At 39.2% G+C, this 19,387-nt stretch overlaps 1 protein-coding gene across 1 annotated transcript in view; it reads right to left on the reverse strand.

Moving 5' to 3' along the window:
* Positions 1-19,387, reverse strand: part of DHRS7 (dehydrogenase/reductase 7) — a gene marked incomplete in the record, with an annotated part of 522,126 nt that overhangs the window by 193,365 nt on the left and 309,374 nt on the right. Inside the window, 1 exon segment of the mRNA XM_044074467.1 lies at positions 17,088-17,210. Coding sequence (XP_043930402.1) covers positions 17,088-17,210 — 123 coding nt within the window.

Genomic DNA, 19,387 nt, shown 5'->3' on the forward strand with positions numbered 1-19,387 from the left:
ACCTGTTCAGCAGAATGCATTAAATCCTGTAAATCCTTATTTTCAGTACAGTCAGGAATCAACATCATTTTCTATTTAAGTAATCCAATAATATGCTGCTGATACTTTAACATATGAAACTGGCAGTTTAAGGACCTAATGGCCAAGGATGCAAAAGTGTATACCTTCTTACCCCATCTATCCAGCGCCCTGGAGTCTCTATCAGAGTGGGTACGATTTTTGGCAGTAGTAGCCTTAATGCCCTTCGGTCTCTGTGAAATGGTCTCAGGATCCGCAGTAGGATTTTTAAAAAGGAAGTTGTGAGAGTCAGGAACCCTGTAATATCTATCAGGTTTTCTGGGAGCAGGAGGTAAAGAGTCAGAGGCCAAGCTAGATTCCAAAAAGGCATTATCAACAATGTCTAGTACAGGGGGGATAGCTAAAGGCCTGTGTTCGGGCAGGAGTAAGAAATGCCTAAGCCTATTTTTAGAATCAGAGTAATCCTGGCTTTCCCAGCGAAAAAGCTCCCTAAAAGTATGCAAGGTTTCACCAAAAGAGAAATCCTCTGGGGGGGAAGCAGAGGGAATAGAGTCCTCTGCATCAGAATCCTCATAGGTAGATAAGGGTAAATCCTGGTCATCAGAGGAAGCAGAAATTTCAGAATCCTGGTCAGAAGTGTCATAAGCAAATTCAGTCCTAGGACTCTAAGAGGGGGAAGGTTGGCTTCCCCTGATTAAGTAATAAGGTCTTCAGCCATTCTTATCATTTGTCTTTTAGGCATAGAGGCCTGACTATGCAGTCTGGGCGTCTGTTTTCTAGGCATGGGTCGAGTTTTAGGCCTTGAAGAAGATGGCATTGGTTTAATATGCACGTCAGTAGGCCTGAATAAGCCCTCAGAAGCCGGTGCCTGCACAGCGGCTCTGGACCCATTCATGGTAGAGACACATCCACAGGTTCCACAGTTGAAGCATCTTGCAGCATACTGGACTCCAAATGGGTCTCAGTAGAGGCCTGCGTATCTGAAGTGGCGGGTATCAGGGGCTGCGAAAGCTCCTCACTGAGTACCGGCGAACTGGCGACTGGCTTAGGAGAAGAGTCGTCGGCAGCTTTGGAACAAGGCGGCCTGTCTCTGTCTTTATCTTTGCATTTTTTCGGAATGTCGGTAGTCGGATGGCTTACCGAAGACATATCTGGATAATTGAACTGAGTACCAAATTATTTAGAAGCATAAATATACCGACGACGAATAGTTCGTTTTAAATAAGGCACAAAACCGACAGCGAGGTAAGTTGTGGTCAGGGCCTAGGCAAGGAATACAGTACGAATGAAAATCTTTATGAGGTATTTGCTTTCCACAAGAAATACAATTATTGACTTTTACTGACCGGTTTAGAGCAAGAAAAGATTCCCCAACGGGGTACATAGCTTTAGTTGAAGACCTTGGTTATGAAACTTGAAAACAAAAATTTCAGGAGTCGGCCGACCGGCACTTGCGAACTGCTTCTGCTTCGGGCACCGCACGGCAAGAAACACTGATGTAATGGCGTCAGCTGCATGCTTTATACCCCTGACTACCTGACGTCACGGAAGATGAGACAGCAACCGACACAGGACCCAAGACTTTGACAATCAGGCCAAATGAAGGCTACTGCACGCAGATAACCCAAATGTGATGACTGCAACAGTGAAACACGAAGAACATCTACAAAGAATGCATACGTAATAGAAGCTGTAAAGATTCACATACAGTAATTTATGACAGTGCAGCTTTAGAACGTTTAGTGCATAAACTAGTACCTTCATGTCTTGAAAGAAACTGGCATTTTCCAACATATTGTCTTAGATACGAGGCATTTGCTGAGTGGTGTAAACAGAGAATAAAATGACTGAAATGGATGAGACACATCAGACTTTGATGACTAAATTCATCTTTGTAAGATTAAAGTGACATTCATAGTAAACAATTACACAGATAAAATAAGGTGAAAAGTACAAGATGATCTGAGAAGCAAAAAAAAAAGAATAATCTGAACTTTGAGCATCAAAGACAAGTGTGGTACCGGCTGACCCTCTGACATACATACATACAGAGGGTGGCAATATGATGATGAGGAGGGCTGGACCACACACAAGGTATGGGGAGTAACACAGTAGGAAGGAGGTGACACCAGACAGGAGATAAGGTGATACGCTGACTGATGGGAGGCTGTCAGTCCAGTCCACAGGGCAATGTATTAAGAACCATTATCAGCTGATGCTTCTGGCTGGCCGAAGTGGTCACAGCCTAAGCTACCCTCTGGTGCGCAGTGATTGGCTTGTCTTGAGTTGGTAAATCCTCTTCACATGGCTGAACTGGTCTTCCAAATGTCTCTCCACCACAACCTTCACCAACAAAAACAAAAGGAAAATTAAAAAACACTTTGTACAAAAGGGTGGGGAGCCTCCATATGCCACCTACATCCCCCTGCTAATTATACATGCCAACTACAATATCACATCACAATGGGGAAAGGGTGAAAAACCCATTTCCCTCTCTGCCATGATCACTGGCAACTACAAAAGGAAGCTGTCTGATGAACTTGCAAATTGACCTTTTCAGGCGTTTTGTGTGACTGACCATGTGAATGGAACCCAACTTTACAGAGCGAGTACCTAGCATCCCCAGAGAAAGAGGGACAGAAGTGGATGATATTATTCCACATGCTTTCTCTGAAACACAATAGAGAGGTTCAGAAGTATGCAATGTTTCTGATGCAGGCATAACTATTCATAAGCCCATGACACAGAAGTACACAATAACATCACAGTTCACATTTATCTCCATTGATGCAGGCAGTACTACTATAGACAAACCAACAGATGTGCAGGGATATTATTCAGGCAGAGTTTGATGTCACAGAGTCTACAAAGGATCTGGTGAAAATGTGTGGCATTTATGAACTTTGCTGACACATCGCACCACCATAAGACCACACTCTGCTGAGGATTACAAGTGTCATCATGGGTGATGCTACCGCCCGGGCTGTCCATGGCTGGGGATGGGGTAGGGAACATGCAAATATTGGACGTGTACCAAGGCCTTTAGAGGGTGCATACATAACATGATTAAGAGATGTCAGAAAGTCTGACATCCCTTGTTACAGGCGTGTATGTCAGCCAGCATCCAGGTCATACAGAACATCATATACTCTGGCAGCCCTCATCAGCACATTACGTTCAGGTGCAGGTCACACGGTTTCCAAACATAGGCTACTGTGGTCTCTACCATTATCCCCTGTGACAGGTTTCCCTCAACCCCCTGTGTGTGTGTCACATTAAGTTTCTGACAGTCAGATGTTATTGCGGTTCCTGCAATTATACAAATTAGGACTGACAGCTACAACACCCTCCATCCTGTGTTGTACTGAAGGGATGTCTGTATGACATTTACAAACAGTATGGTAACAAACCACACTGACCAGCATAGCCTAATAGTGATGGTAAACTGCATGTAATATATTGAGTCTGTGTGTCACAGTCATTCTATGTTATGGTCCAAAAATGTTGACCAGGCAGTGCCACCATATACAAGACTCTTTGGTGCATGGTGGTGGGCTCTTCATGCATGTGAGTTATCTTCTTCCCCCTCTCTGTCCCCTGCTGTTGCTGCAGTGATGTCTTGGATAGGTGCTATCACAACTAATGTAGGGGGTTGACCAGCTTAGTTTTACATAGTTATGTTGTGCAGCATGTAAAAACAATAACCAACTTGCTAGCTACATAAGGAATGTAAAGCAGCACCGTATCAGATGCATCAAAGTCGCATAAGAATGTTTTCAGCATGTTGAAGAAAGACACATTCATTCACATTCTGTGCGGTGCTGTACAGTATTTCAGCCAGCTTCTAGACTATGTGCAGATATCAGCATGAGCCAGAACTCTGTTGAGTATCCTGCATCACATGCGACAAAAAAAAAAATTCAGAGTGGATTTGGTTAATACATGCACATTTTCTAAATCACTAAACATTTATTCTGCACAATGAGCCTGCAACTAACAACCAGATGACACTGAGGGAAGTCTCCTCACTGAAAGTGACAATACAGGTGACACATACCAAATATGAGAATCAAGGGAACTGCCAGTGTGCCATACACACACACACACACACACACACACACACACACACACACACACACACACACACACACACACACACACACACACACACACAAACAAACTGGAGATGATCCTCTCTGCACTGTAGACTACTTGATGATTCAGGGAAAGACAGTCCTTACTATTTGTAAACATTTATGAGTGGGAGCAACCCAAAGTCTTTTATTGTTACGTGTGTGAAACCTACAGCACCCAATAGCTCAGGGAGGGCTGCCATATAATAAGTTACACATAAATGTGGTTTTCTCTTCTGCTGTCTTATGGCACCAGATATGCTCTTCTACATGCAAAGCATAATGCCAGAAAATGTTATAAGCATTCAAAAGGCAGACACCTACAACATATCTAATGTGTCTTCTGTTCACTGCTGACAGGTCCCACTAAGATAATGCTACACACACCTTGATTTCCTGAGAAAGGAATACCACGCATTCTCCTACATTTGGTATGCAAGTATTATGTATCTGCTAATCCACTATACTCTGCTATATCACAGTCCACTTGGAAAATATCTTATTATATTATCTTACGGTGTATTTTCTGCTGCCTAAGTCTTCACACCATTTTTGCAGTCTGCCATGACATACAACCTGTCCAAAGTCAGCTACAGCAAGAAAAAATACTGCCAAACATGAACTGCTGCCACACCTAGCATTCTGCTGATAAGCAAATCTAAAACTTCCCATATGCTGTGCACTTTTGTAGAGTTTCACAAAGAGAGATGTATAGGTTTTTGCAGACAGCTACGAATCATTACACTCTTGATTTCCTATAGTTGCATGTCATTACTCCATATTTGGTTGCACAATTTAATTTACATTTCTCTATGCAGTGACTTACATATACTGCAAAGTGTAGGCTGATACACTCTTGTGCAATATCTGTCTAGCCCACCAATAACCACGGAACTTACCACCATGCAACTTAAGAATTCTTTCCATTGTTTTCTAATGTAAGAAAGTATAACAATGAAATCCAAACCAACAAAACCTCAATTTTCTTATATTTTCAATTTTACCAAATATTTTAAGTTTCCAGTACTGTGACAGAAATGGATCCCATTCCTAAGTCATGGTACAGTTAGATTTGTAAAATTAGTACTGCTTCAGTCTGTGATTTTAGCCAACAGTGCACTTCCCAGCAACTGCAACGTACCCAGAAATACCTTCTTCTACAATTCATATGGATTACATATATTAATACTACATTTAGTATGACTAGAAATTCGTTATTAGTCATGTTGCTCCTACTACTATTTTTCACATTTTTATTGAATTATCACTTAAGACTTAGGCAAACATGCATTACATGAACAAAAACAAAACAATGTACACATATTCAGTTATAAATATACATTGCATACATGCTTTTATATAATTATCAATCCAACATTACATAAATTGCTCAATCCCTGCTTCCCCTCAATTCATTAACACCTACGTGATGTGGTATGCCACACCTCTAGCAGCCTACATACATCTTGCATTCCAGAGCATTTTCTGAAAAACAAACTTAAAAGCATAAGATAAACAAATGTAAATATTTTGTGCACAATAAAAGCTATTGAAACTGTACAAATAACGATGCTATCAGTAAGAAGTATTCTCTACAGTGAGGATAATGCATCTGTATTTTTTCCCATAAATACTACAATATATTACAATAAACACAAACATCAAATTATACTTTTCTAGGCTTTCGCAAATAGATTTTCACATCATGAAAGGTATACAACCTAGACATAGGTTCATAGGATGATACTAGGCTATTGGCCCAGAGGCCCTTATAAGCCTAGCCATGAATTTCACCAATGTTCCCTCAAAGTCAGCACTTGTTTCCCCTATCCAGCAGGGACACAGGTGGGACCCCAGGGCATATTTTCTATTTCCCATCCAGGTTCCTCTTAAAGAGAGCTAGAGAGGTACTCTGCTTGACATGGAGAGGGCATCTATTCCACAGATGGAGGAATCTTTGGGACACAAATCTATCCCGCCAACAACTTCTATTAATATCACAGACCAGGTTAAGGCCTCGTGTGTGGGTTGCATGAGTGGAGTTTGTCTTACAGATATGCAGCAACTCCATCAAGGCTGGGTCTGAAATAGCCTTGTATGCAGACACAGGTCACCTCTGAGCAGTCTGTATGAGAATGAGTAGAGGAACAGGGCTTTTAACCTATCTGTATAGGACAGGTGTTTGAGACCCTGTTGCTTATTTGGGACCATACGTATGTCTCTCCAATCATTTCCCTATTAACTTCTTATTCAGTGTTTTTTCCAAACTTTTCTAACCTTCTCCGACTGATTCCTATAGTTATTGTGCAATATGTTCTATGCCTTACTGATTATTCTTTTTTTTTTAACAGCAGCTACAATTCTAGACTCAACTAAAAACTACCAGATTAAGTCTTTCACTTGGGATTCCCCTACCCTTTCCCCTTTGGCTGTACTTTAATACAAGCCCCTGACAGGGAAAGTATTCTCTAGCCTGCAGTCCAAATGTCTTTCTGGCCTCTTTCCATTCTATTATCTTTCCCTCTCTAGTTATTTACTCCCAATACATGGTTCCTTTGCCAGTTTTCTCAAGTAAATTCCAACCCCCTTTTGTCTATTCTCTGTACCAATAACTGCAGTCATCCCTGTTGGCAGAATCTTTCTCTATTCTCGCATTGGCTTAGTTCCTAAAATACTTTCTGCTACTTTATGAATTTGCAACCCACTGATACCCAGCTGGGTGAGTTTATCAATGATGTCTGAGTGGGGGATCGTGCCACGGGCCTTGGCTAAGTCTAGGTAGGCCGTATGTAAGGATTTGCCTTTGTCTAGGGCTTTGTTGACTGTCTCAAAGAAGTCCACCAAGATTAACAGGCATGAATTCCCCTGGACAAAGCCAAACTGGGAGGGGTCAAGTGTTTGGAGATTTCCTATATCTTTGTTAATAAAGTCCAGGATGATTCGTTCCATGCCCTTGCAGATATGGCTGGTCAGGCTAATGGGTCTATTGTTCCCGGGGTCTGTGGATGCACCCCTTTTGTGAAAAGGCATGACTAACTGTTTCCATTCTGCTGGGATGAATCCAGTGCTTAGGCTATGACTGAAAAGCGTACTTAATGATAATTCTAATTCCTGTTTTAACCCATGTAGAACACAGCCCAAGATGTTGTCTGGTCCCACAGAGGCCATGTTTTTGGCCTTGGAGAGGGCATTGAAGACCTGCCCCTCACAGATACTAGGTGGGGGACAGGTGTTAGGGATGCTTTGGGGTATATGTGGTGGGGACATGGGAGTTAAGTTTTCACTGAACTTGTCAGCCAGCAGGTTTGCTGTATCCACAGTTTATATACATGAAGTACCATTAAATACAAGTTCAACACAAGTCTGGGCCTTACCTTTGAGGTTATGGATGTAACAAAAGAAAACCTTGTGGTTATCCTTAGTTAGGAAAGCTAATTTGGATTTGAAGTTAGCATTACAGGACTTCACTAGGAGTCTTATTTGCTTGTTTAAGTTGAGGAGAATATGTTTCCAGTTTTGAGACCGTTCCTTCCTACTCTTAAAGCAGCAATTCCTTTCTTCTATTGTACAGCCTACTAATGGCAGTTGTCCACCAGGCAGGTTTGTTCTTGAAGTCCTTGCTTTGGTTCCATCAGGTAAGGCAGAGTCAATACAACTGTACAGACGCTTGTATAAAGCACTGGTGTATAACTCAGCATAGGTGTCTGTTCCATCAGTGAGGGGGTGGGGCAATTAAGCTATTTATGTCATTGCGTAAGAGGTTGTAATTGACCTTGGAGAAGATTTTTAGTCTACTTGCTGCTAAGGGGGAGGTCTTGTATTATAGTTACTTTTAGCAAGACTGATTTGTGGTCAGATCTCATCAGGGATGGCCACACACTGGGGGTGGTGCAGCAGTCCCCCTTGCTGGTCAGCACCAGGTCCAGGATGTTTGAGGCCCTTTTGGGTGTGTCAACCAGCTGGTCCAGTGCACTGGAGTTAACAAAGTCAAAGAACCTTTGGGCAAGTGAGTTAGAACACGTATAATTTACTCAGTCTACGGGCAGGTAATTAAAGTCACCCAAAACCAGGGTGTTTGGTTGTATCTTGATTGATTCAAGCAGATCCAAGTAGGCTGAGTGGATATTCTAATTCATGGAGGGGGTCCTATAGCTGGGCAGTGACTTGAAGAGGGGTCTTACCTACAAGTCAACTGCACCTGACGTAATTCAAGGGAATCATGCTGTTTAACAAATCTACAGGTATATGTATCTTTAATGAATATTGATACACGACCTCCTTTAGTTCTCTTGCCTTCAGTTTGTGATCGAATGTGTGGAAGGAAATGTAACCTGGTATAGCTGGGGTGCTCTCTGCAACCTTAAACCAGGTTTCACTGACTGCACAAATGTCAGCACCTTCCAGGGCGAGGAATGCTTCCACTGAGTGCAGTTTCTGGTTTAGACTCCTCCTGTTTAGCAGTATAACCTTCAGGTCATTTTTAGAGGGTATTTTTACGTCTGGAATTTTGTTCTTGTGACATTGCCTAAAAAAGGCACAATAGGGATGGCATGAGCCTTAGCCAGTAACCAAAATCACAGGGCTGAGGGATGAAGACCATCTTTGATAAGGCATCAAGGTTTGTCGACCATGCCATCCCAGGGTGACAGATACTGGATCCCCTTTGAAAGACACCAGAAACTAAGCCAATTGAAGTCAATCATTTTTTGTTTGTATTGAGGCATCATCCTAGGCAAAGATAAAATGCCACTTAAGGCTAGGGAATATCTGCCTGAGACACATAATCAGAAAAAGCTCAGTCTTTTTAACAGGTTGGTGGGGAAATGCCAGTGTCTCAATTTTACTTCATTACCCTGCATTTTTATCTCAGTTGCTATTGGCTCTTGATCTGAAATAGTTTCTGGATGTGTGTTGAAGCTTTCAATGAAATGCACGTTTCTGTGAAATATAATTTATGTCTAGTCTAACCCAGTTATTGTACCTTGGGAATAATATGCAAATTCTCTTGACGCTTCTAGTACTGAATTCACGACTTCCATACCAGGTATTTTCATATATTTCTTCAGAAATCTACCCCTCTATTACATTTTTCTTTCTAGGTTCCCCAGATACATCCTCACTGTTTCAAGTCAAGTTCCAGTCCCCACCTACAAGTAACATTCACAGGTGAAAGCTGATTATTTCTCATAAAACTTTCTTAAGCTCCATAATAGCAGTTTTAGGTGGAACATAAATACATGCCAGCTTTATCCCCCTCTCTTGCCAGTAGCCCCTTACTACCACAAATCTACCATTACTACATTCCCCCTCTTCTATCACTATTGGAACCCCACTAGCAATTAGTATAAGTTTTCTCCTTCTCCTTTGTCCCCGATATCCTGCTTAATATCCATCCTGAAAACCTTTCTTTATCAAATTCACATGCTCACTTCTTTCCAAATGTGTCTCCTGTAGCAATGCTATCTGCACTCTGTATGTTTTAATATAATTCAGTACTCTTTTTTTTTTTTTTCAAAAATCTTTGACAATAATGTTAAAAATACATTGGAAACTACATAACCAAAGGACTCAAGCATTCATGAGGGTGAAATATTAAACAATATATGATTAGAACAAACAGAATATAACACCCCGTTAAGAAGATAAACTATGTACAAGCATGCTAATCGCCCTTATTGTTAAGCATGATATTTAACTTTGCATGATAAAAAGAAGAAAAATTTGAAAGGGGAAGAATCTGATATACTTGTAAGCCCAGACAGAAAAGACGCAGGTATAGTAAAGGGCTGTCAACAATAATTCAATACTCTTACCTTTTTGTCTACACCTGTGAGTCCATTCACAATCCAAAATAATATGCTTAGTGCAGCAATTATGATATGAAGTTATTATTCCTACCTATACTATGTGACAGCTTTTAAAACGTATATTTCCAGCTTTTGTGTTATATATGCACCTTATAATGTTTGGCAGGTTGATCTCTTATGCAGGATCTAAGAGTGAGGTCCTGCACCATAAAATAGTGCTATTTAAGTATGGAGACATAATACAGGTTAAGTCAGAAGTAAAAAAAGGAAGTTAGATGTGTAGTATTGTAGCAAAGGATTTGCTTAAGAAAAGGTATATAAAGAGGATAGAAATAATGAAAAAAGGTAGATCAGAAAAATATAACAAGACGGGAAATGTAGTAGAGGATAGTAAGCACTGGATAGGTAACCCAGTATTAAAGTTATCCATGCTAAGACGCATGTTACAGCCTGTGCTCCTACTTAACATTAATTGCTGTCTGTTTTCATCTCATCTTCATTCCCCTCCCAGATGTGAACACAGCTTATATGCTTTCAGAAAACAGTAACCTTAAAAAAGTGTTCTCGCTTTTATAGTTTCCCTCCTATAGTCAGCTTGTCTCCAAGGAAACACACATACCAAATGTATAGCTCTGCAAATCTCCCAACTTACACTGAACATTTATGTGCCAAACTAAAACTTTTCATTGCATTCAGTGTCCTCTTATTTACTTGCTTACAAAAAAACTTATTAGATTAAGCCAAAGGCCTTAATCCAGACATTCACCTATGCCAGTGGTTCCTAAACATTTTCGATTCTCGGCTCCCTAGTTGAACCCAGGTTTTCCCAAAGCACCCCCTCCAATTCTAACAAGTATGCTTTGTGTAATAGCTAAGCAGGAAATAGAATATTTGTTTCTAGGTAGTTAATAATCTTGACTTGTGTGGTGAAAACCCTGTATTCATACAGAGTAGAAAATTTCCATAATGATTTTAAAAGTTGTTTTTATGCTTTATTTTTCATTTTGGCATTTTCTATTCTTTTGCTTTTAAGAGTCATTAATTAATTTTGTTTTTTCATATCACCTATCTTGGGGTCCCTGTCAGTTCTTGAACTGTCTGACAGTGTACTTTGCCTTTGTTCACTCAGCGGGCTGGAAAGCAGTATTGGTATGCTATCTAAAACTATATATTGCAAACTAAATGGAAGGTCTGGGTGAAGATGGGGTGACTGCTGCTTCATCTTTTGGTTGGATGTACAGAGGCAGAGAAGGCATTCTGTACCTCTTACCATTCTGTTATAATATAGATAATCTGATAACTGAAACATTTAGATGAAAGAAGAATGGCCATGATTAATAGAAGGCTTGACAGCCAGTATTTGCAGCAGAGAAAAGCACATAGAAAGAATACACTCATAGCACTGTAACATATTAACTGTGAATTTCCCATTTGGCCTGGGCTTGCTCTAAGGCACCCTGGGTCTGTCAACTTAATATGTACAAACATTAAAATTAATACGCAAGTTAAGTACAAGAAATATGCATGTTACACAAGTGAAAAAAATAAAGAACCGGTAATAATAACTATTACGAGATAAATAGTATTACCAGAGACATTCACAGTGAAGTCAAGCCAGTCAATCAACTTCAAACTCTTGGTACTTTCAGCACCAATCATAAGAGGTAGAATCAGGACAAACAATATGAACAAGGTGGTAAACTAATGAGTAGAATGCACTGATAATGATGCCGCAATCCTTTTCAGAGCACTACACACCCTGGATAACTAAATCAACAATAATGTAAACAAACAACTGTAGCAAACTCCGGTACTGTGGAAAGGGGAAACACCGCTACAAAAACCAGTTGTTAAGGTAGCTCTCTGAGGTAAGAAAATACGCTGCACTGCAAGTACTTTATGGAAACTTAATCAAGCTGTCTGATATAGCATTAAATCCTAAATAAAAATGAGACATGCACAATGCACCACATACATAAGTATGAAACAAGTAGCGTACTTTACTAGGTACACATCCGGAAACATGTGCTGCTGCCACATGATTCAGGGTTGACCGGCAAACTTCTAGTACAGATAAACAAGCTACATTTTATGGTGGCCTACAATTTACTGTCTTCTGAAACAGGTGGCAAACGATCTAGTGTAACTTGTGAACAAACTGTATTAAAATGATGTTGCACAGTGACACTGACTGATTGCCTTTAAGCTACAACCAAGCAGTACATCCCACTTTAAAAAGTTTCCAGCAATTTGCTGAAGAAGTCTACATTTTCAACCTTGTGGCATATGTCCTTATCAGATACAAATCTGGCTGCATTCCTTATTAAAAATCAAACTATACCTTCATAGCGTGCCTCGTAACTTAAAAAAAGGTCCCAATCAAACTGTCAGCTTCGTTTCAGTGCATAATCTTTGCAATAAATAAAACTGCACACAGGTTTTGACTCCCCATCACTGAACTGTTGCACATGCTTTGGCGTGTTCCTACTTATGTCATCACACTTTCCAACACAGGGGTGTGTCTGCAAACCAAGCTACTTCACAACGGAAAAATTGCATGCCTTTTTGAAGAGATTGATGCAAATTAATGAAATGTGTTTTAGTTGACAAACTCAGCATCTCCATGTGTCAGGATGACTGCAACTGTATCGGTGTGATTTGCTGTCTTAGCTAGAAAAGTTCTTCAAGGATTAAATCTGAAGTTGTGTTTACTGGTGATTTCTCTCTTTTTATTTTGAGATAGTATATATTTTTTTGCATTTACGAAGAACTGTACAATTTGCTAGTTCTTGGAATGATCCCTTACAATTAAAGCATTGTTTTTGCTGTGGCAATATTTTAATAGCCCTACATTCTCTAGTATAAGCGGACGCAAAATAAACAGCGAAGTAATAAGCTTAGTAACTAAGCTTATTAGTTCATGGTTTATTTTGTGCTAAGCTTATTAGTTCGTGGCGCCCCTGTGAGGAAGCCGCAGCTCCCCAGGGTGCTGCAGCGCACACTTTGGGAACCTGTGACCTATGCAAAAGTAAGACCAAACATATAAATTCTACATATATTACAATCAGTGCACTTTTACACCCCACCCCCCTCCTCAACAACAAGATTTCAGCATATCAACATAAACTTGCTTTTGTCCAGCCTGTCTTCTCTTTTTGACATTGTAATGCCTATACTTCTTAAAATTAAAAAAGAACGAAAAAAGGCACTTTTTACTTGATCACATACAACAATAACTGAAAATGCTTTCCTGTATACTATGCAATTAATATTGCAACATGTCTCAAAAAATACTGTTAAGAACAAAAATAGTTTTACTTACAACTACTTTTCTTTTTTTTCTCTCCTTCCTATCAGTGTACATTTATGACATAAAGAAGAGCATATGTGTTTCAGTCTCCCACAAGTTTAATAAAGTCAACCAAAGTCAAGCCTTTTCACTTTTTCTTGTAAAGCCATATATCAGAAAATGCGACTGATGCATTATAATCTCACATTTATTCACTAATTTCAGTGCTGCTGGTCTTCCTGTTTACCTCCATCTCTGAACTGCAGACTCTGGTTCAAGGCCAAGGTATCCCAGACTGTTCTAGGCACCCCTGTGCTTTTTTTTCTCTCTCTGAAGCATTTTCCTTGAACACCGGAAACAGTTTTACTGGCAAAGTGTCTCTATCAGCTTTTTATCAGAAGAATGAGAAACAGAGTCCCCTTCTGTTTGATGGCTCACTTTTTGTTGGATAAACTTCTGTACTTGTTCTACATCAAAAATGACTTTGATCCTCCAGGAAAAAAATTCTGAAGACAACTGGATATAGCAGCTTGAATCCCACACTTGCCTCTTAACATTCTCGGAGTGCTGGGATAAATTTATTCACTGTACACCAGACAGAAGAGAAATAATAATTTTCCACACACACTTCGCCGTCTCCAATTTTTAATACTTTGCCATTTTGTCAAAGTTTTGTCAGGAGCAATTCTTTCTGCTGGTATGACTGGATATTTACTACTACAGGTCTTGGCTGCTTTCTTATGACCAGGTTTGCTGGTTATGTTGTGAATATAATGTACTGGTTGGAATGGGAAGACTAATTCTGAGAAAGTTTCTATGTCAACAAACAAAAGCACTTAATTTTTCCTTGGTTTTATTCTTTTTCTTGGATTATTAAACCAATTTGTTTTTATTCAACATTTCTGTGGAGTCTGGATTCCTTTTTGCTGCTGCTGCAAGGTTTTGAGTCCCTTTCTTTATATTCTTTATTTATTTATTTTTGGCACTTTCAGTTGTCTGAGTCTTCCATTCCTACTCTGTTCCAAAATGTTTCTGCTAAACTAATAAGAGAGGTCATCTTAAGACTTATTTTTTAATGCTTTAAAACCCTATGATATGTTTGAATCTGATGAGATCATCAAATAATTATGCAGTACTAAGATTGCAGACCTCTATGTAGTCAGTTGTGAGGAGGCCTATACCTCCCTTCTGACCAAGGGATACATACTCTTGGTAAGCACTGTTTTTATACATCATTTGGTAAGCAAGAAACATTTCTCTTATTTTTTTTATCCAATTGATCCAATGCTGTTTGAAGACAGTCAGTCATACCAAGGCTGTAAGTTAGATCAAGAAGACCCAATTGATTTATAGCTTGGACTCTAGACATCAAGGCAGTTTTCAATACTAGCTTTAGTTTTCTGAAGAATTTCTTACCAAGCTTCATTCTCATTTGTTCATGTTTTGTCAACAATTGATCAATTCCCAAATATTTATACATTCCCTTCTGCTTGAATTCCTTTATATCACATCCTGTTCCGGGATGATATTTTCTTGGTGCTGCAGCTTTCCTTGAATGATTGTTGCTTTTCTAAATTTAACAAGACCAAGTCATTCTTATATCATCTGACACAGTTTTAACCAGCTATATTTGTATTTTCAGATCTCATCTGGAGAGCTAATCAAATTTACATCATGCACAAAAAGTAGATGAGACATCTCTGAACAAGACTGGTTTCTGGGAGTTAATCTGCAATCATGTCTTAATATATGAAGCAAACAGCTAAATGGGTTAAGGGCTAGACAAAACAGCAGTGGCAACAAATATTCACCCTAGAATATCACTCTTTGAATTTTTATCCCGTGGATAATAATTTGCCCTTTGTTATGGCTTAGCTGCAAGGTGTTTTTAACTGTGTCATAGTCACTGCAACGCAATTCATGAATACATGGTGTTAAATGAAATGCTCTTTTTTAATCTATACATATCATAATTAGATTACTCCCCTTTTTACAACTCTCGATCATGGCTTTAACAACATGATCCTTTGTTAAATATGGCTTTCTGTTATCACCTTACGTTTTACTGCTGTGATTGAATTTGTTTCCTAGATAGTTATAAACTCTGACTGCATCAGTTCCAATGTATAATTTATATGTAGTGCATACAGCACGGTAATTACACATCAATACAGGGAAAAAAACAAATTAGTTAAATGCTACTGTGGCATGAGACCTGATCTTAGCAGATGTTAAGCACCCCTGCTTTACTTGTTAAGGTCGTGTCTTGCTGTAGGCAAACAAATCTGCCTGTACTGAGCAGCAAACAACAGCAAAGATTTGTTTCTCTCTGATGTCTGTGTCAGTAATAGATCCTCAGTTTCCTCTTTATAAACTTAAAATGTTGCTAGAATAAACAGAATTTGTGATAGCATGCTTTTCTGAAGGATACAAAGTCTGAAACTCAAATGTATGTCATTTTATAGTGACTTCAATCCTTGGTGATTTGCCTGAAAACAACAGATTGTATTAGGTAAGGACCAAATACATGAGGTAAAAAACCTAAACATTCTATGAAAATCTGGACCATTGAGAGGCACAGAATGCGAGTACAAACATAACAGACTGAGTTACACTGTCTTTCTGACAGTGTTTGCTAAAGTGCTTTAATGCTTTGAAAGGTAACAAGCATTTACCACTTTTTTTCTGTAACCAGTAGCACACAGAACAGATAAAGTTTCATGCACTGGAAAGAATTATGATCGATTCTGCAATCATAACCCTTAATTACGTGCACGTGACCTCTTCGCTCAAGAGGTGAGCTTCTGCCTTGAACACATAATAAGCAGGTTACGACTGGCAACCCGCTCATAATCCTCTATACTGCTGGAAGGCATGTTATTGGTTTACAGTTCTTAGGATGGCTTGCAGGCTCACTGTTAACGAGAAGTACTGTTTATCAATGTTAACCAGGTTGGTGTCTGTTCAGGATGTGCCTAAAAGTATTTTTTTTGATTTAGGCCATATCTTTGTGTAAAGATATTAATACCTTTAGCCAAAAAGGAGGTACTGCATCTAGGCTTGTTTGTCATTTAGGAGCTTCTCTTAATTTTGTCTCAATTTCTTTGGCGGTTACTTCATCCCATTTCATATCCACTATACTAGAGGTGCTTACTGTTTCTTTTACTTCTTCTATCCATTAGGCATCTTTGTTACATTCAACAGGGTCTTCATAAATGCTTCTCCAAAATGTACCTATTTTTTTTAAATTTTTTGGTGAGGTTGCTATTCCTTTTGCTTTGTTTCCCAATTCTTTATAAAACAGTTTCACTATATAAACTTACTGTATTACTCTGAGCATGTCACTTGACCAGATGGGAGTTGTTTATGTAATTATTGATGGCTAGCATCCCAGAATGGCATCAGAAGACGACTATTAAATGAATCAATTATTCAGCAGTGATGATGCAACTTATGCTAATGACAAGGTTCCACAAATAAGAAGCAATTTTACTGCTAAGGCCTGTAGGGATGAAATGTGAACAGCTTTTTACAGCTTACATCACACAAATCTAACAACAAATTATACACTGTCCGCTACAGAACTGTCTCCTGAATTTACATGCACCCGGACCTACAAGTCATCTGGAAAGATTTTTAAGTTAACTCATCATGCTCTTTCACAGTCAGTATTGTAAGCAACAATTTCCCTTAGCAGGTTGCTGTTAAGTACTCATACATGTTCACATACCTGTGGGCATGGTTGCAGTTGACCCAACTCTGACACACAAACAGCTTATCCATAAGGCTATGAGCAAAAAGCTGTCCAACATAATGAAAATTCACACCATGACAGCTTACCTTTGAAACATCTTCACAAAATGCATTTTTCACAATTGAAGACTGAACAGGTCCTGGGCAAATGTTCACTATGTTAATTTCTGGATATTCCAAAAGCTCAGCAGTTAATGAGTCAAAAAAACCCTACAGAAGAAGAATACAGATTAGAAGGCAACATCTGTAAAACTACACTGTTGTACAAAGTGGGCAGTGTCTGTGCAATCACTACAGAAACATTACTTTCAGTAAAAAGACATGATAGTGGATTTTTTTTTTTTTTTACAAAATCGATAAAACAAAACTTTAAGTTGTTTGGGTGCCTAACATTTGCATGCTATAGATACCCATAGTACTTACTTGGCAATTGATTCTTAGATTGGCACTATTTATTATACTATACTAAATAAACAAATAAATAAAATAAAAATAAAATATAAAAATAATGCCCGTTTCAGCCACAGTTCACACTAGTATACTAAAGGTCCTTTTATATATAAAGGACATAAAAGGAACCAATAAGCTACTATGTAATCCTTCTTTGTCACTTTTAAAACTGCTAGACCCTAAGGGATCCTTTGGGACTTAACATAAAAAAAATTAACCTTTAGGATGTAGGTAGTCCTGTTCATATTTAGGCTCTCTTCTGCAGAACATGAACATAAACTCTTCAGTCCTATTAGGATACAAAACACTACTACTGACTATTATCCTGTCTTACTTATAGGTGATCTGGTCTAGACACTCAGTCATCTCTTGGCCAATTTGCAAAAATACAATTAGCATATAATAATTTGTTTGGAAATGAAGTGGTTAATGGTCAATTAGTAAGAGCAACTAGAACGGTAACTGTAGATAGCTATTTTTTAAGGAATGTATAACATTAGTAGATATGTTCATGAAAAGGGCATACCCAAGGGACTTACTGGATGAATTAGTAAATGAAGTACAAAGGAAGAGACTTGACGGGTATTTTAAACCCATTTTAAGTAATATGAGTGATGAGATTTGTGAGCAGAGGGAACAATATACGTTTGATGGATCCTGGAATCAAGTCAAGTGGATACTAGTACAAATACAGGATATGGGACCATCTTTAGAATCACATAAAATAGAGACTAGAAAACCTTACAATGGATTCTTCATAAAAATTGGCCCATCTTAGAGGAGGATTTGTTCATCCAGAAAAAAGTAGGGGATGCCCCCTGAATAATATACCAAAGGGGGCTTAATTTTAAAGATATGTTAGGGAAGAGCCCAAATATTAATACTATTAATACCAAAGGGGGCTTAATTTTAAAGATATGTTAGGGAAGAGCCCAAATATTAATACTAATAAGGTAGAGTCCACACAGAGCAACATGAAAAAAATGTGGATTTTTGTAAGCATATAAATATAGGGAGTTCCTCTAAAATAAGACAAACTGATTATAAACTTAATGGGAAATTTAATTGTGAATCAAAGGAAGTAGTATATATCACTCTGTGTAGTGACTGCCCAATTTTTTTATATGGACAAGAGGGAAAGTACAGCTGTGTACACTTACCATAAATGTAGATGTTTGAGTGTATTCACTGTTGCAGTCATCACTTGTGGGTTTTCCCTGCTGGGTAGCCCACGGTCGGTCCAAATACCAGAGTAAAGCTTTTCCCCTGCTCTGGCTGTTGTCACCTGCGGACTAACGTCAGGTCGTCAGTGGTATTAAAGGAGAACAGCTGGTGCCATTACATCAGTTTTTCTTGCCCTAACCAGTAGGAGCCCCTTGAAGGAAATGTTTAAAGAGGCTGTGGAGGCCCAAGGCCACAAGAATGACAGTTACTCTCCAAAAAGGATAAGATTAAGGGGGAAGGTGGGAGAGAGGACTGTAACAGTGAATACACTCGAACATCTACATTTATGGTAACTGTATACAACTGTACTATGTTCTTTGTGTTTCACTGTTGCAGTCATCACTTGTGGGAAGATTCCCAAAGCTGAGGAAGGGGAGGATGGAAGTATGAAATTCCTAGGATCGAACTAGCATGCCTTGCAGAATTGCTGAGGCAAAGCCTGCCCGAGCTCTTGAGAAGAGAGGCAGATGGTAGTGTTTGGTGATGGTGTGGACTGAGGTCCAAGTGGCAGCTTCCGGGATGTCCTTGGAGGGTACTCCTCTAAGGAAGGTATTAGAAGTAGAGTCTGACCTAGTGGAATGTGTTCTGATAGATTTAGGAGGAGCTTTTCCATGAAAAGTGTAGCAGAATTGTAAGCCGTGAGATATCCATTTAGAAGTGGTCTGTTTGGAGATAGGCTTCCTCTCTTTCCCTGGGGCGAAGGCCACCAACAG

The sequence above is a fragment of the Protopterus annectens genome, chromosome 6.part0, assembly GCF_019279795.1.
Source record: "Protopterus annectens isolate FY-2018-M chromosome 6.part0, PAN1.0, whole genome shotgun sequence".
In the NCBI taxonomy this organism is placed as follows: Eukaryota; Metazoa; Chordata; order Ceratodontiformes; family Protopteridae; genus Protopterus; species Protopterus annectens.